Below are 15,149 nucleotides of genomic sequence, written 5' to 3' on the forward strand. Positions count from 1 at the left end.
TTTCTTCGTGCAGACATGTTTAAATATTATCAGCAGATTTTCAGTAATTGTATACAGATGTTCATTTTATCTTTCTGTCCCCAAATTCTCGCACTAGAATTTGCCATTTTATGCATTTTTACCACGGTCTGGTAAAAAAAGAAAGTTGTCCTTAAACTCTTTCAGCGGGATATATCAACTTCTTCACCGCTGCCTAACGCTGTGAGGGAGCAATGCACGTATTTGAACTGCCTCGACCTGGCAGGTAAGCAATCAAGGCTGCCCTCGCTGACCGCACGGCTCGGGGTCCATCTAGAGTGGCTCGCCTGCCCCTGCCCCGCGGAGGGGCTCCCCGGGCGTCACACCACGTACTGCGAACTGACAGGCCCGGTGCACAGCACCCAGCTCACCGGCGGCAGGCAGGACCGCCCCTCCCAGCGCACACCCACAGCACAGGAGGAGCACGACGCGCCCACTCAGTCTCACCCTCAACGCCGCGCTCACCGGGGCCAGGACAGCTCTCCCCGCAACCTCGAGTTACGGCACTGCACGGCGCCCCCGGGACCCTCTAAAGTAGGTGCATGGGGCTGAGCGGTGCATACCCCATGGTGTGCTCCTGTCTTCAGCCCCTGTGTCTTTCTTGTACGTGCTGTGTGTGTGTACCAGCTTCCCTTCCATCCGAAGAAGCCGCCTGTGTTTGCCTGCCTGGCTCCTGTGAAGCAGGCTCCCGCCCTGCCTGTCAGCACCTCGTCTATGCCTTTATGCATGTCCCCACCCCCGTTTCTGCCTGTACAAGCCCCGTGTTTCAGCTGCACACCCCCGGTGTCTTGTCTGGGCTGAGCCTGCTGTCCCACCACCTCTGCCCGCCACCGCTTGTGCGTCTTTCTCTGCTAGGTGGGTGCACACACTTTGCTCGTGCACGCGGACTCCTCGCGGGGGCTCGGTGATGTGTCGAATCGGGTTTTGCAGATTTTTTTTTGTTTCGGTATGATTGCTCCCTGTCCTGCCCGTGCTTGCCCTGCCTCCACCCCGGGCGTACGGTATGTGTTTTCAGGAGTTTGTCCTTAGAGTCGAGTGTTTGGGTTTGTTGCCCTGATGCTGTCGCCTCAGCCAGTTAGACGGCTCAGGTGTTTCAGATAGTGCCTTGAGGCGCTACAGCTTCGTTATTGTTATTCAATAGGACATGCATAAGCAACTCAACTCTCACTCGTGCGTCGGTTCAGCAGCACAAAGCTCTCCCTCTCTTCTTGGTACACAATTCACAATTCACTTTGCAGCATGTTTGAAACTTGTTAACACTTCTAATGAAACGAAACTTTTTGGTCTGTTCCCAATCACGTGCGGTAACTGACTATTGTATAAATTCAGCTACTTTCCTTGAGAAACAAGTGGTATTAAAAAGAGGTATTGCCAGCGATAGAGTTGTGAGGAAGCTGTGTACGTTCTGAATTTTTTTTTTAGCAAACCTACTGTATCGTATAAGTGAGTGTTATAAAAGCTCCAAACAGTAATATGTTAAAGAGGCGTCTATCCCTGTCACAACCTGAAGTCGCCTCAGCTGACCGCCTCAAAAACTGTCATCAACCATGAAGTTCCAAACAGGTACATTCCATGGGAATGGGAGAAACCAATGTAACGAAACAATGTAGTATAGATTAATAACATAAAGAATGCATAGCACCATATGGATGATATCACATACATATATTGTGCATAGCGGAAACAATGATATCAATCACAACAGTGAGGCTCTACGGCCAAGTAGGGGGTCAGCATGGGCGAAGCGGGTTGGGTTGCCACATACCTCCATGTTGTTAGGACACCATAGTGTGGAGGGCAGTCTAGAGGCAGCCTTCAGAGGCCCTCGGTTGGTGTGATCCGCTACATCCAAGAGTAATACCCTGATGTGTAACTGTGGTACCCCAGTGTGTTTTTGCATTTATTGCATGGAGTACCTACCAGTTTTTGTGGGAAATGACCTGCCAAGGGTTCTCCTTGATGTGATGCAGAATTACTCAAGCACTGTAAGTCTGCGCTAATACAAGTACTGCCAGCGTATGTCTTTAACATGCGGCGCTAAACATGGGCCTTGAAGCTCAGCTCTAAGGGCTGTGCGTAGCTAAGACAGTGGTGGCCATTCTTGGATGTGCCTTGCAAACCCACAGTCAACGTCACCATGTCCCGAAGGATTTCTGGTGTCCAATAGGTAGGTATTCAGCGCACACTTGAACAGGAACCATACCTCGAAATGTAGTTATGTTTTTTTGCCAATTCTTGTGGACTTATTTGACAACGTGTTCAGGATTGCACATTCATGCCCCTTTGATGCCTTAAAATCACAGTGAAAGCTGCTTAACCTGACATTGGATAGTTATTTTCCTTCTTGTTCAATTTTCGCACCCTTTTAGTGTTCTTGTTGAGTTACTGTGTTCACTTTCTGTCTGTTTTTTCTCAGATTATATATTCTTGGCGTGTGACTGTTTATTGGCTTGAATTACTTCCCCGATAAGGTTAGAATCAAAATCTTAGAGAATGTAATGCGTGCTATTACTTCCCAGAAGGGGAAAGCATTTCCTGGTTTGCAGGCCTCCAGGTAGGTGGATGGGATATTATGATATGACAGGGCCATATTTATTGCATTACCGATAGTATCATCAGGATGTTGGACCACTCTTGGTGGGTACTCATTTTTTGGAAGGTTCTCTTTGTGTTATTCGGATTACTGTACATACTCTTTTGATTAGATCTTTATTATCAATGTTCATTGCATAGCATGCGGTCTTTGTACCGAGCAGTCACTGAAGTGTCAGTGCTTCCTTTCCACCTTTTCTTTGTCCTTCATGATTGATGCTCAGCCATTGACCGATGACGTCATTGATAGCTGTGTGGCCAATGAGGTATTGTCTTTGTGTGTGGATGCTGCTGGTAGTATTTTGTGAAGGATGTTAATGAGAGCTGCATGCTGAGGAGACTGCTTCAAAGCACTTTAAAATACCGAACAGAAATTCCCCAAATGAAAGAACCTTAGTAATCCATGATCTCCAGACTCCCCAAGAACCCTGGTGCAGCTATTGCTTTCTATCCTGCCGCAGAGAGTCGGGTCTGCGGCTAAAAAAAAACCCATTTCAACGCAATTTTAGTAAACTGCACAGTGGGTAAAATACCTACCCTGACGATTAATGGTTAAACGTTGGATAGGCCAATAGAGCCAACTCAATCCTTCATCATTTTGAGGTACATACTCTGAATACCATTTGTTTTCATAATAATACCAGGTATTTGGTGCATAATGACAATTCAGGTTGTGGTATACTATCCTTTAAATGTTTGGGACCAGAAGATTACTTGATCTTTAAATCTCCGCGAGTAGATATTGGGTCACCTTATGCAAAAGCCAAAGAGCTGGAAAGTAGACCTGTCCCTGTGCAATCAGATAAAGGCAGTGGGCCTCAGGGACATTTTGAACACGGTGGGTGGTTTTGTTGCAGGGAGCTGGATAGATACTAAAAAATTAAATAAAAATACTGAGTGCTGTGGAAAGGTAACAAAGCGGGACATGCCGAATATGTACTTTACCACCCCTCCTAGCTATGCTTCAAGGGAGAGCTACAATTCAGAAAAGCTCAAGGTTTGTAAACTGGGTATCCGGATTGTTGGTTGTGTCACATGCTGCAAACCTGATGCTCGTCTTCACCAGAAGGATGACTGGTTTAGAAGGTGTTGTTGATCTCACTGGCTTGCATTCATAATTTGCCTTTTTTTCTCATCAGGAGTATATATATTTTTTAACGTTGTGAAGTGACACTCCAACATCTAACATTTCCAATGTTATTGAGTTTTCCACAACTAGTATCATTTTCAGCCTTGAAACTACTCTACCTTTGAGCGACATAGGTGGTCCTTGATCCTGTCTTGAATGTCTTTGGTCAGTGGAGAAGACTTAATATAATTCTCCAGTAGTTCTGGAAATTGGTGGCACTTTTGGAGAGCATCTGTGTTTCAACGACAGGGTACAAGAGTGCAATTAAGACTATTAGGTAACCGGGTACAGAAAAAGGCGCTCTACTGAATATCTAGGTCACCGTGTCAATTCAAAAGGTTGGCTGCTTATGTAATGATTTAAGTTGGATGAACACACCTTGATATTATTATGAACATATGAAACAGAGAGCTGTACCAACTGAAGATATCGTATTTTGAGAAGAAGCGAAATAAACGTATGGACATTTAATTTACCAAATAAACTTATATTTCTGTGTTTTCTGGGTTTTCAGGGTACAAGAGTGCCATGTTTTCACCCTACACATGGCTCTCCTTTGCTTCTGAATTCTTGTCTGCTGGTAAAACCCTGCAGCCTCTTCGGGATTTGTTCCTTGTCTCCTACTGAAGGCTTCAGCTCCTTCATTGCTCTTTCTGTAGCGCTTTGTGGTGGGTGGCTCTGTGCATCAGCATCCCTGCCGCTGCACGCTCTTTCCTCTGACCCCTCCATTGCCTCCTTCTCATCCAGAACCCACCAGCAGAGCTGCTTGTTGTGATTTTCGTTTTCTAGCAAGTCTCTCCATTTTAGTCATTAAGTTCATTGTTCCCTTAGTCCTTCAGTCCATAGTATTTTTAGTGGACCTGTTATTTTTGCTAATGGTACTTTTGGGTGCTGCCTCTTTAGCATGTCAGTTCCCAGTACCTTTTAGATTTCAGTCTATAAATGTTTTAAGTAGTCCATTTGTTTGTACTTTTGGTTACCTTCCTCTTCAGTGTCCTTTGTATTTAAGTTCCGAGTACCTTCAGTCTGCCGTGTCCTTAGTACTTAATTTAGAGGCATTTTGAGTGTAGCAGTCTATAGTTTATTTCGGAACCAAGCCCACAATATTCTTAATTTTTATTAACCTCTTGTTTCAGTAGCACTCCCATTTTTCAGTTTATTTTTCTCTACCGCAATCCTACATTTTCAGCTCGTTGCCTTTTGTTGCAACAGAAGTCACTTGTTTATTTTCCTTCCTTTCATGTTGCATTCTTTTTTTGCTTTAACCATTTCATATGACTTTTCCCTATCTTAAACTAATAATTGTCGCATCCCTTTTCCATTCTCTTCATATGCAGCTTCTGTTTCTGTCTGGTTATCACTCGTGCTAAATTAAAGTCCTGTGTTCAGATGTTGGCTCTTGGGTTCTTCAATATGAATAAAGTTTGCATTTAGTAAGCGCAACTGTCATCTAAAATGGCATCCTAGCACTGGAAAGAAGTGAACTGACCATGTCAAGCAAGCATCATTACTGTACAGAAATTCAGCCGTAGGAAAAAGGAAGGTTTTCAGCGCTTTCTGAAAGACCAGGTGATTCTCCAGGGTGCAGATGGCCAGCGAAAGAGCTATACGATGGGAAGAAAAAGGACCCACAGATCTGCTTCTTCTGAATCGGGAAACTCTTCAAAACGTTGGATCTATGGTACAAACTAGGAACGAAAATATGGAAGTGAGACTGAAGGCAATGAGGTCCATTTTTGTTAAGGGACTGATGCATTCATCAGAGACTCTTAATAATATGTTTGACTCCTGGTAGCCAGTTCAAGTAGACCAAATAAAAAAGTAATACGAATGTTAATGGCTCATCTATAGATCGGATGTGCTGCAGCATTCTGATTTGTCTGGTGTCTTGCAAGAAGATAAAAAGGTAGCCCAAGTTACAAGGAATTGCAATGATCCAACTGAACTACAATTTACAAGCTTAACGAAGATCAAGTAAAACCTTACAAAGAAGGTGAATGTCAAAGAGCAAGACAAAGAAACTTTGATACTTTGGGTACAAAAAAAAGTCACTGTTCAAAAGTAGAATCTTAAGTTATGCAATGAGGAAATTTGTAGAGTAGGATCTTCTAAGAAAGTGGCCACCAGTCAGTGGTCCAACAGCTGTATGTCCTCCTACAGCCAAAATCAGTCTTTTTTGTATTTAGTTCAGAGAACTGATAGTCGTCCAAGCCTGATATGTAAGACGTTTTTGAAATAAATACTTGCTTCATGAATGATGGTCATCCAAATGGACCATCATTTAGCTTTAGCTGCATAGGTGGTGAGACAAAATACATAGGCATGCATACGTTTGTTGAGGGGAGAAACATAGACATTCTAGCATGAGATGTTCAGGCAAGAGCCCTCTGATACTCCATGGATGGATTTCCTGAAATCAGACTGGAACAGCAGTAGTTTGATAATTGTCCACATAGGATACAATTTGTTCAAGAGCTTTATCGCCAATGCCTAAGACACATCATACAAGCGTGAAATAATGATGAAGTGAGACATCATACCAAAGTCAGAGGTCCAATAGGATCACGTCTGCAGAACTTTAATCATCCACAAGAACTCCAAAACCATCAAAAATAGCTAAAAGTACAGATTTAATGCTGTGAGTTGAATGACATACGAATCCTGCGAATCAAAGGCTGAATGATTGTCCAAGTAAATTTACAGCTGAGCAAGAATAGGCAAAATTGAAGCAATACCCAAGTGCACTATTTTAACTCGACGTCATCGAAGCAACTTTAGTCCGAAGTTACCCCAGCTTATTCATTTGTCTTATCCTTGCATGTGATCAGGGAGCAGTCACTGTTCTGTCTTACTGCACTAACAAATCCTTCTCTCTAATAAATATTGTATCCTTGTTTGTGGGTTAGGGTCCATACAAAGAGATTCGCTCACATGAGCTAGCAGAGTAAAAGCAACTTTCCCAGGACATAGCTTACAATCAGACATTAGTAAATCCTGAGACTGTTCTGTGTGTGCCCCCAATGCAACGCCTTTACTTTTCTGTTCAGTGCTTTGATTTTCTTTTTTATATAAATTATTGTAATTGTTTTTTTTATCGTCTCTTTTCCTCTTCCCTTTTGTCTTGCTCCTTAACTACAAAGCTATAGGGGGTTTACCCCCTTGATCTAAAAGTATGGGAAATTATCTGGGAATTAGAGGAATTGAAGTCAGCAAACATGAGGGTAAACCATAGGATGACGATAAAAAAAGCAACATATTTGTATTAAATTTCAATTATGGAAGCATTGGGTAGGGGCCGGTGTTTATATAACCCTCTGCTTTATTTGCTCAAGTTAAACTTGATGGGCCATTGGAATGATTGACAATTTTAAGAGTGTACACTATATTTGAAGGAAAAGGATGATGGATGGTTTCAGCAATGTCTGATTTGGCATGGGAGGAGGGTGTGTCTAGCATAATATATCTGAATATGATTTTTTGGGTGTCCCTTGCAACCAGCATTCTTGCTATTTTGTAGGGATTCAGTTTTTACTGTTTAGCAATTTAATGATACTTAATTTATCAACCTCCATCCAAAGTGAAGTGGTGATTTGCGCCCCGTTAGAATTAGACCTTGTGATCTACAGGTCCCAGCAGATGATTGCAGTAAATGTTAATATTACCAAGCATCTGTACAGTCACCCTGATGGAGGTGCCATTTGCCAAATTATGAAATGTTCGCTCACCCAGCATACATTTCAGGCACTGACGGGAACCGTTGTCAGGGGGGTTGTTGCCAGTGGATTGTTACTGACATAGACGACTCCGTAATCCGTGACGGAACCGTACGTCAATGTTACATTTTTTTTCCCAAAAGAAAATCCCAAAGCAGCATTTTCTTTTTGAAAATAAAAAAAATTATTGCCAACCTCACCATGATAGTTTCCTCCGATGGCTAGAGGGGCACTGAACACTTTTCAGTGCCCATATTGCCACGTTTTATCCATGCGGTGCTTGGCATTGAAAAACAACTATATATTCGCCAATCTAAATTAGGTATGCAGACATATAGCCAAGCTTCCCATTACCACTACTCTGTTGGGCCATCAGAGGAGCTTGACCATGGCGGAGATAAAGTAGCCGCTGTCATCATCAAACTATAGCCAAATTACAATTGTACGGGCAGACCATAGTCATGACTGGGAGGGAATTCTGTCACTGTTGCAAAAAGGTTCCCTCTCCACCAACATCTAAATCTGGCCCGCAGTCTGCTGTTAGTCATAAATTGTATTTTTTTTTTTTACATGGTCAGATCACATTTGACAAAACCTTAAGTAATAACGGCACTGCAATTGCAGCGTAATTTCACTCCTAGATTACATGCTATTTCTTGCTTTTTGTCAGATCGCTGAATCGTGATATTAAAAGTATGTGTTGCTGGCACAAATGGCGCCACTTAGACACAACTCGACCACGTTATCTTCTGTTTGTGCAGGTATGCAGCCCATACATCTGCTTCCACGGATATAGCATGCACTATCTGAATTGATAATCACCCCCTGCAATCTTTAATGATTCAGCACTGCCACATTCATTGATCATTTTCCTTTTAATTTTCATGAATCTCCTAACTTTAGCTGTGATCAGTCAAGACAGGTTAGTGTATTTAGTTTTCACCACATGGCAGCTGGGGGCAAACTAGCCTATTTAGCCTGGATGGAAGTTGCTGGCCACAAGATCCTTCTTGTGCTCAACAATATTTAACCATCAAGGGACCAATACATTGTGGGCTCTCTTGAAGGACCAGGTGTGCTTTAGGGGAATTGGACCAAACACATGGTCGGTTTTCAAAAGACGTTGAACTTACCTGCACAAAAGGCTTTTGCAGCGGTTGTATACATCCATTGTTGATTTTGCAGAATCCACATTGTGAGATTTTTACCCTCTGAGCATGTATTTGCAAATTCAGAAATTTCAGTACTGTGGTGGAATTTTCAGAATCACAAATTCGGTTAGGCATTTTTGTAAGAATTCCTGAATGGGTCTACCTTTAAAAGCTGGTGAAAATCTGCAGATTCACTGGTTTGCTAGTATCACTAGTATGAAAATGTATTCCCAGAAAAGCGAGAGGAAAGTGAGTTGTATAATGTGAATTTAGAAAGAACATAACAATAATTAATGGGGAATGAGCAGGGAGAGACTTCTCTCCTGCGTAACCTATTTACCCCTTGGAGAAACAAAACAGTTACTGTTACATAACGTTCTTACATGCAAATGTTTCCTCCTGTCGGAGCCCTGCAATTGTCCTAAATTTCTTTATCTAGTCCTGGGAGTCTGTACGACTCGACCACCCCCTCACCCCCCCAAAAAAAGACGAACATTTGCTCCAAACATAGGATGAATCCGTTTTCCCAACTCATTCATGCCTTTTCGACAATGTACCACAAACATGCAACACAACAGTTCTTTGATTGATAACCTTGGTGCCCAAAATATAGAACTTGATTTGTTTTATTAGACACAGAGCTCTTGTTTTTGCAGTGGTTGCTCTGTGAATCGCTAAAAATAAATACTTCGCTGCTTGGTTTACAAAGTAATGTTACAATATGATACAATATGACAGCTCGAACAATGTGTTTGTTGTGGAATGGCTCGTGCTGAAGATTTTTAGCAACTGTTTCCCCGTACCCATTTGCATTTTTCAATGTTTGGCCTTTTTTAGGAGCTTAATTTAGGACAGTACAAAATCCGGCATTTTGTGGTATTTAAAATTATCCTATGAGAGTTGTAATTTTTTTTTACAATAAATTAATTTCTTTTCGCACGCGACGTTTTTGTGTTATTATTTATCCATCTTTTAATAAGTCATATTTGAAATATAGTACAATTTGGTATACTATTCAAATTGTTACCAAAGAATGCATAAAAATATGTCGTTTTGGATCCGCATTACGGGTTTCTGGACATCATGATTCAGCCTTGAGCAAAATTAAACATTTTCAGGTAAAACTACACCATCAAAAATTTCCACAGAGATTGCACCAATGAGTAGCAGGCAGAATGTAAATCTCGATTATGAGGAAACTTGTGGAAATCTGTGGAAATATTTTTTTTTCTGTGTTTATCATTTATTCTGAGGGACTAAACTGGCAATGATGAGAGAGCACTGTACCTGGTCAAAACTGAGCCCCACGGTATTGTTAATTCTGCTTGTTGTGTTGGTGCATTGGTTTTACCGGGTAGCGACAATCAGGCCCTGGGATGTCTAATTTGTCATCTCCTTAATCGTGGATGAAGCACAAAAGGGTGCTGCCAAAGAGAGTTTCTTGGTAGTGTGGTTTCTGTTTTGTAGAAAGATCGTTGGGCTCTTCCTCTTCTCCGGCCAGACCAGTATTCCAAATCAAAATTGCGCTTGTGGACTTGTCTTGCTCCATGTTACTTTGTCCAGATCCCGCTCATGGCGTTGGTGTGTGTTGCCTGTCGTTTGTCTTGTCCTTGGGTCATATGTACTCCATGCGTGTCTGCATATAACGCAACACTTCCAGTAAACCTACTTTATGCTGTTGTGGACTTGGGAAGGTTCAGAAAGGGATAGCTTACACCAGGGGGTGTGTTTTAGTGGAGTAATCTTTAAGACTAGTCACCCAGAATGTCCCCGCACACAGCTTACAGCAAATGGTTGCCAAACACCTATCTCTTATTTCATCTGCCAAAAGGTGGAAGCACTTCTGTGCAGCCTACTTAGGGTCTCTATAGTCCTTTAATAAAAAGGGGAACTCGATTATTTTGTCAAGTCACCGTCGTTTCACAGCAGGAAATGTCAAAATAGAAGTTTGGCTTCCTCGCAGGAGGAAGTGGTAACTAGGTGCCATGTAGTGGGTGAGAGGATATTTTGCATCAGTGAAACGTTTGCATATGTGCTTCTTGTTGCATGTTTACCTACATTCTTAGAGAGGATAATGTCACTGCTTCCGGTTGAGCTTTTGTGCAAACTTTCTTCCAAATAACTCTAGACCATTTTTATTTCTTGCCTGCTTGAGGTCACTGATCTCTCAATTGATTTTCCACCACATAGTTTACAAAGATTAGTTTTGTGCCGCTTTAACAAAAGGATGTGCATTCCTGTGCTCCAGTCCCGTGTGCTGATAGTCCTCTGCCCGGCTGACCGTCCTACCACCCATTCTGTGTCCTACGTTTTGAGAACTCTCAACAGGACAGTACAACACCCTGGTTTATGTAGGCTTTGCATCTTCCTCATCAATCCTTGCTCTGGTGTTCTGGACAACACTGGGACCAGTTTTTTATCTAATGGTTTCCTGCCACTCTTAATTCGTTTTTTCAGTGTCTTGTAACCATCTTGTTTCTCTACATAATCCTCAGCCCTTCACAAGTGGCCCTCAGACCATCTTTCTTACACTCAGTCCCTGATGTTGTTCCTATGTTGTTGATTACTTTTTTACATCTTTGTCAACGAGACCAGGGTCCAGCTCTGGTTCTGTACTATGCTCCAGAGTGTAGTAGCGAAGTACAGAATGTTACTATGCTGGTAAGCTGGCCAGTGAGATGTGTGATTACTTTGAGCTTGGCCAAGGCCCTTTCTATGTGTCAGGTGCTTCAGGGACTAAGCTGGGTAGGAAGGGTTGTAAAGAAGTGAGTTTTGCTGGAACAGTTTAGTGGTGCTTGGCGATGAAGAGTTAGGAATAGAGAGGAAAGCTGGGTCAGCACGGATCACAACATAGGGGTCTAGTCCTGATGGGAGTCAGAAACGTGAGGAGTTAAAATTAAAATCACTTCTTGTATTCACTGGTGACCACATCTTGTAACGTTAACTTGTTGGGCCTCATGAACTATTTTATTGTTTAATTTTCTCTTTTCCCCATTGACTTTAACCACCATATCAAATCTCTTGGTCCTCCGATGGATCTTGTTCTGCACTGAAAGGGACTGGAACTATTTAGAGGATGAACAATTATCAAAAAAGTACTAGGAATGAGAGAAATGCTTATATATTGTGATAACTCTTAAGTGTTCCCACCTCCTGTTTGATAAATCACCAAACCAAATTGAATTTTGTATTTCTATTTAGGACCAAATAAATAGCATACAACTTAAGTTCGAATTAGATCAGGTTTAATAAGTATTGGCAAATTCTGCGAGATTCAAATATGAAGGAACCATCTTCTTCAGCTGAGGGAGACTGTACCTTAAGGAAAGCTTATTAGCAGGGAAATCAGCTGTGTCTCATACCAACCCTTTAGGAACGTTTTGTAGATTCCAAATGACCAGTTCCAGTTCAAGGACAGAATCATCTGCCTCTGCCCTGTATTGCAGTGTCAAAGCCACAGCTGCTCTGACACAAACCCCTTCCACCGAAAGGGTTTCATTACACTAGCATACCAGCCTGTAGCAAATCGCAGTATTTTGTCACAGTTCATGTTGTATCTGGAGTCCCAATAGTCAGTCTCCAAACCGCAAGATGGATAACGGGTGACGCCCATCAGTTCAAAAATTTCGGCAATTATATTCCATGTTTACATCCCTTGACATCATCAAAATTGTTGGCCCACTCTGCCCCATTGGTTGCTCTTGATAGGATGAGATGATGTAGTAAGTAAAAGTAGACAGAACCATAAGAATTAGGTAATCCATTACTCGCAATTTCCTTAGAGCCACTGTAGTTTAGTCATACCATCATTGTAGCATTTACAAAGTAGGAAATCTCATGTTCTCATCCCTTGTCTGCCCATTCTCAAGCATTTGCTCTAGGAAGTAACACTTTTGTTGCAAATCTAGTCTAGTAAGCTACAAACGTCAAACAAGGCGATTGAGAGTCAGAACACAGGTGGCAACTTTACAAAAGGTTCCCATAGGCTTCAAACTATTCAGTTCATAAGTTCATATTAGGAAAGGAAGAAAGTTGAGGCCTTCATGAAATACACCACTTACACAATGAAATTGTGCTAAAATATGAATCTCGTGTTACATAGAATAATGCATTAGTTCTTCAATTAAGCATATTAATATCAATTCAATATGAATTACAATTAATTTGTATAAGTATTTGGTTAGACTGTATATGTTATTACAGCATACAAGGTTTAAAGGCACATCAAAGATAAACTTTACGAAATCCAATCTAAAATAACCTTGTGTAGCACCAACTTCCCATTTCTTGTTCTTTTCAGTGCTCATGTTGTACATCCTAATATTGCTATCCATTATCTAACACATGAAGCATGTCATTCTTACATAGAAGTTTTGGTGTTATCGTTAATTTATCACATTTATCTAAACATAAGACCACATGCCACTAATGTCCGATTTCGCATTGTATTAACTGTTATGTGTTATCAGAAAGCTACTTTTCAGATTCTGCACGCTTTTACGATGCAGTATCTAAATCAGAACTTCTTTCGTGTGTTTTTTGAAACGTGGAACCTAATACACATTTTTGTCATTTTCATGTAATACAGTGCCACAAACCATTTTCTGTGTAAAATTGTCATAAATAGATGAGAGCTAACACCTCTGCTCTGTCACATGTGATGTCTCAGGCTTGCCTGCAGCTTGTTATCATTACAAAGGCTTGAGAATAGTTACTCCCCAATTGACCTAGAGAACCGAAACATATACACTAAGAGGTTCAGGACTTAATTTTGTATTATTTTGTTACTAAGGAAGTACAGGTTTTCGTCAATGTCACTTTTCTCCTGTATGCCTAAAAACAGAGGTACATTGGATGCCTCTTAATAGATTGAATTAAGAGGCAGATTTGGTGTAGCCGTTTATCCTGTGATGCAATGCAATTCTTGGTCCTGGATGGTGGAAAGGAGTTGGCAGAGAATGACTCGCAAGCAAGTATGGAAAGCTGGGGTTGAATATGATTGACACTGCATAGTTTATACTTTGTCTAGCTCCCTTTTAGAGCAAGTTTTTAGTGATGTTGCCACATAAGCAATTATATAGTTCTGGTGAGTTTCAGAAAGGGCATTTGTTTGATACACTTGTCCCTTGTATACTATTAGTTATTTTCTCTTTCTTGAAATCTAACTGGCAGCCAGTCCCACCTTCACGAGGTATGTCTTCGCCTCCTTTTGTTGCTGAAATGGGTCCAATGTACCATGGATGCACCCTGCATAAAGATCCTGCCATTGCCCACTCATAATTTTTGGATATAGAAAAACAGAATAACGAGGCAACATTCTCGTAATGCAGGGCTGGGATTGGAAGAACCAATAAATGTTACGGTCAGTCAGAGCAACAAATGCCTCGGCGGCAGGGAGTGGCTGTATTTCCTCCTTCCTGGACAAATCTCGATTGGCAAAGTCAATAGGTTTTGCCTATGCAAAATCTCTTGGCTTTGTTAATGTTTTTTCACAAGTTGCACATTAATTGAGTTTCTGTGCAACATGACCAAGTAAACAAAAAGCAGCTCTACGATGCATTCAATACCGGACATGTCATTGCACTTAAAAAAAAAAAATTAAGCCATGTGGCATAAAAGCTCAACTGCTTTACAACATGGAAAAAAAACATTGTCCAAGCCAATAGATTTTGAATAGACAAAACCTATTGGCTTTGTCTAAGCTTGTTGTCTGTTGTGCTTCTAAAGAGGCCAATCTCTCCAGTGTTTAATGCTGAGCAGTGGTGTGTTCTAAGACTTTACAACAGGGAAACAACTGATCTGCATTTGATCAAAAGTTTAACAAATTAACTATTGTTTTCAGAAGACAGACACAGACTATCCTGAAAAGGTAGTACCGTTTTTGTTCTTCATTAGATGTTTGAACTCGTAAACAGGACAAAAATGAATCTAAATTTCACTGCAAGTTTATTGTGTTGTGCATCAAGGATTTTAAATAGAGCTGTATCGAGCCTGTTCACTATTACTGACGGCAGTGATGCACCGGGGAAGTAAGGAACTAGACAGACCACTTTGTTGTATTGGTAAAGCCACAGTTTTACGAGAGACAGCAGACACATGCACTCTCAGTGTATGTGTAAAAGTAAATACAAAAAGAGTAACTGCTGGCCAGGGAAAGGACACTGGTCACCGGAAGCAGTCCTTGGTCTAAGCTCCGCAGCATGGGGGAAGAATCCAAAGAGTAGAAGGAAGCCGAAGGCCAGGAGGAGCTCCTGACCAATAGGAAACAAGGAAACGAGACCCATGTGGGAGCCAGCTAATGGTAAGTAAAGAGGTGCTGACCAATAGGAAGCAAGGAAATGAGCCCCATGTGAGAGCCAGCCAATGGTAAGAAAAGTGGCTTGCGAGCCTATCATTTGTAAGCAGAGGTAAGTAATGGGCAGTCTGTAAATCCCCTTTAGGATTTATTATTTTTAATACAATAGATTTCGCACGTGCTGAGCAGGCGAAACCTAAAAATGGTCACAATTATGCCCAGAATGCACAAGAGCATTGATGCTGGAAAGG

At 41.5% G+C, this 15,149-nt stretch overlaps 1 protein-coding gene across 1 annotated transcript in view; it reads left to right on the forward strand.

Annotated features, from left to right (window-relative positions):
• Positions 1 to 414: 414 nt before the first annotated feature.
• The window catches only part of TNFAIP8 (TNF alpha induced protein 8), a 428,765-nt gene continuing 414,030 nt past the window's right edge, over positions 415 to 15,149 (forward strand). The window contains exon 1 of the mRNA XM_078675559.1: positions 415 to 552. Coding sequence (XP_078531685.1) covers position 552 — 1 coding nt within the window. The 5' untranslated portion in view covers positions 415 to 551. The remainder of the gene's footprint in view (positions 553 to 15,149) is intronic.

Source organism: Lissotriton helveticus, chromosome 2_1 (assembly GCF_964261635.1).
Source record: "Lissotriton helveticus chromosome 2_1, aLisHel1.1, whole genome shotgun sequence".
NCBI lineage: Eukaryota > Metazoa > Chordata > Amphibia > Caudata > Salamandridae > Lissotriton > Lissotriton helveticus.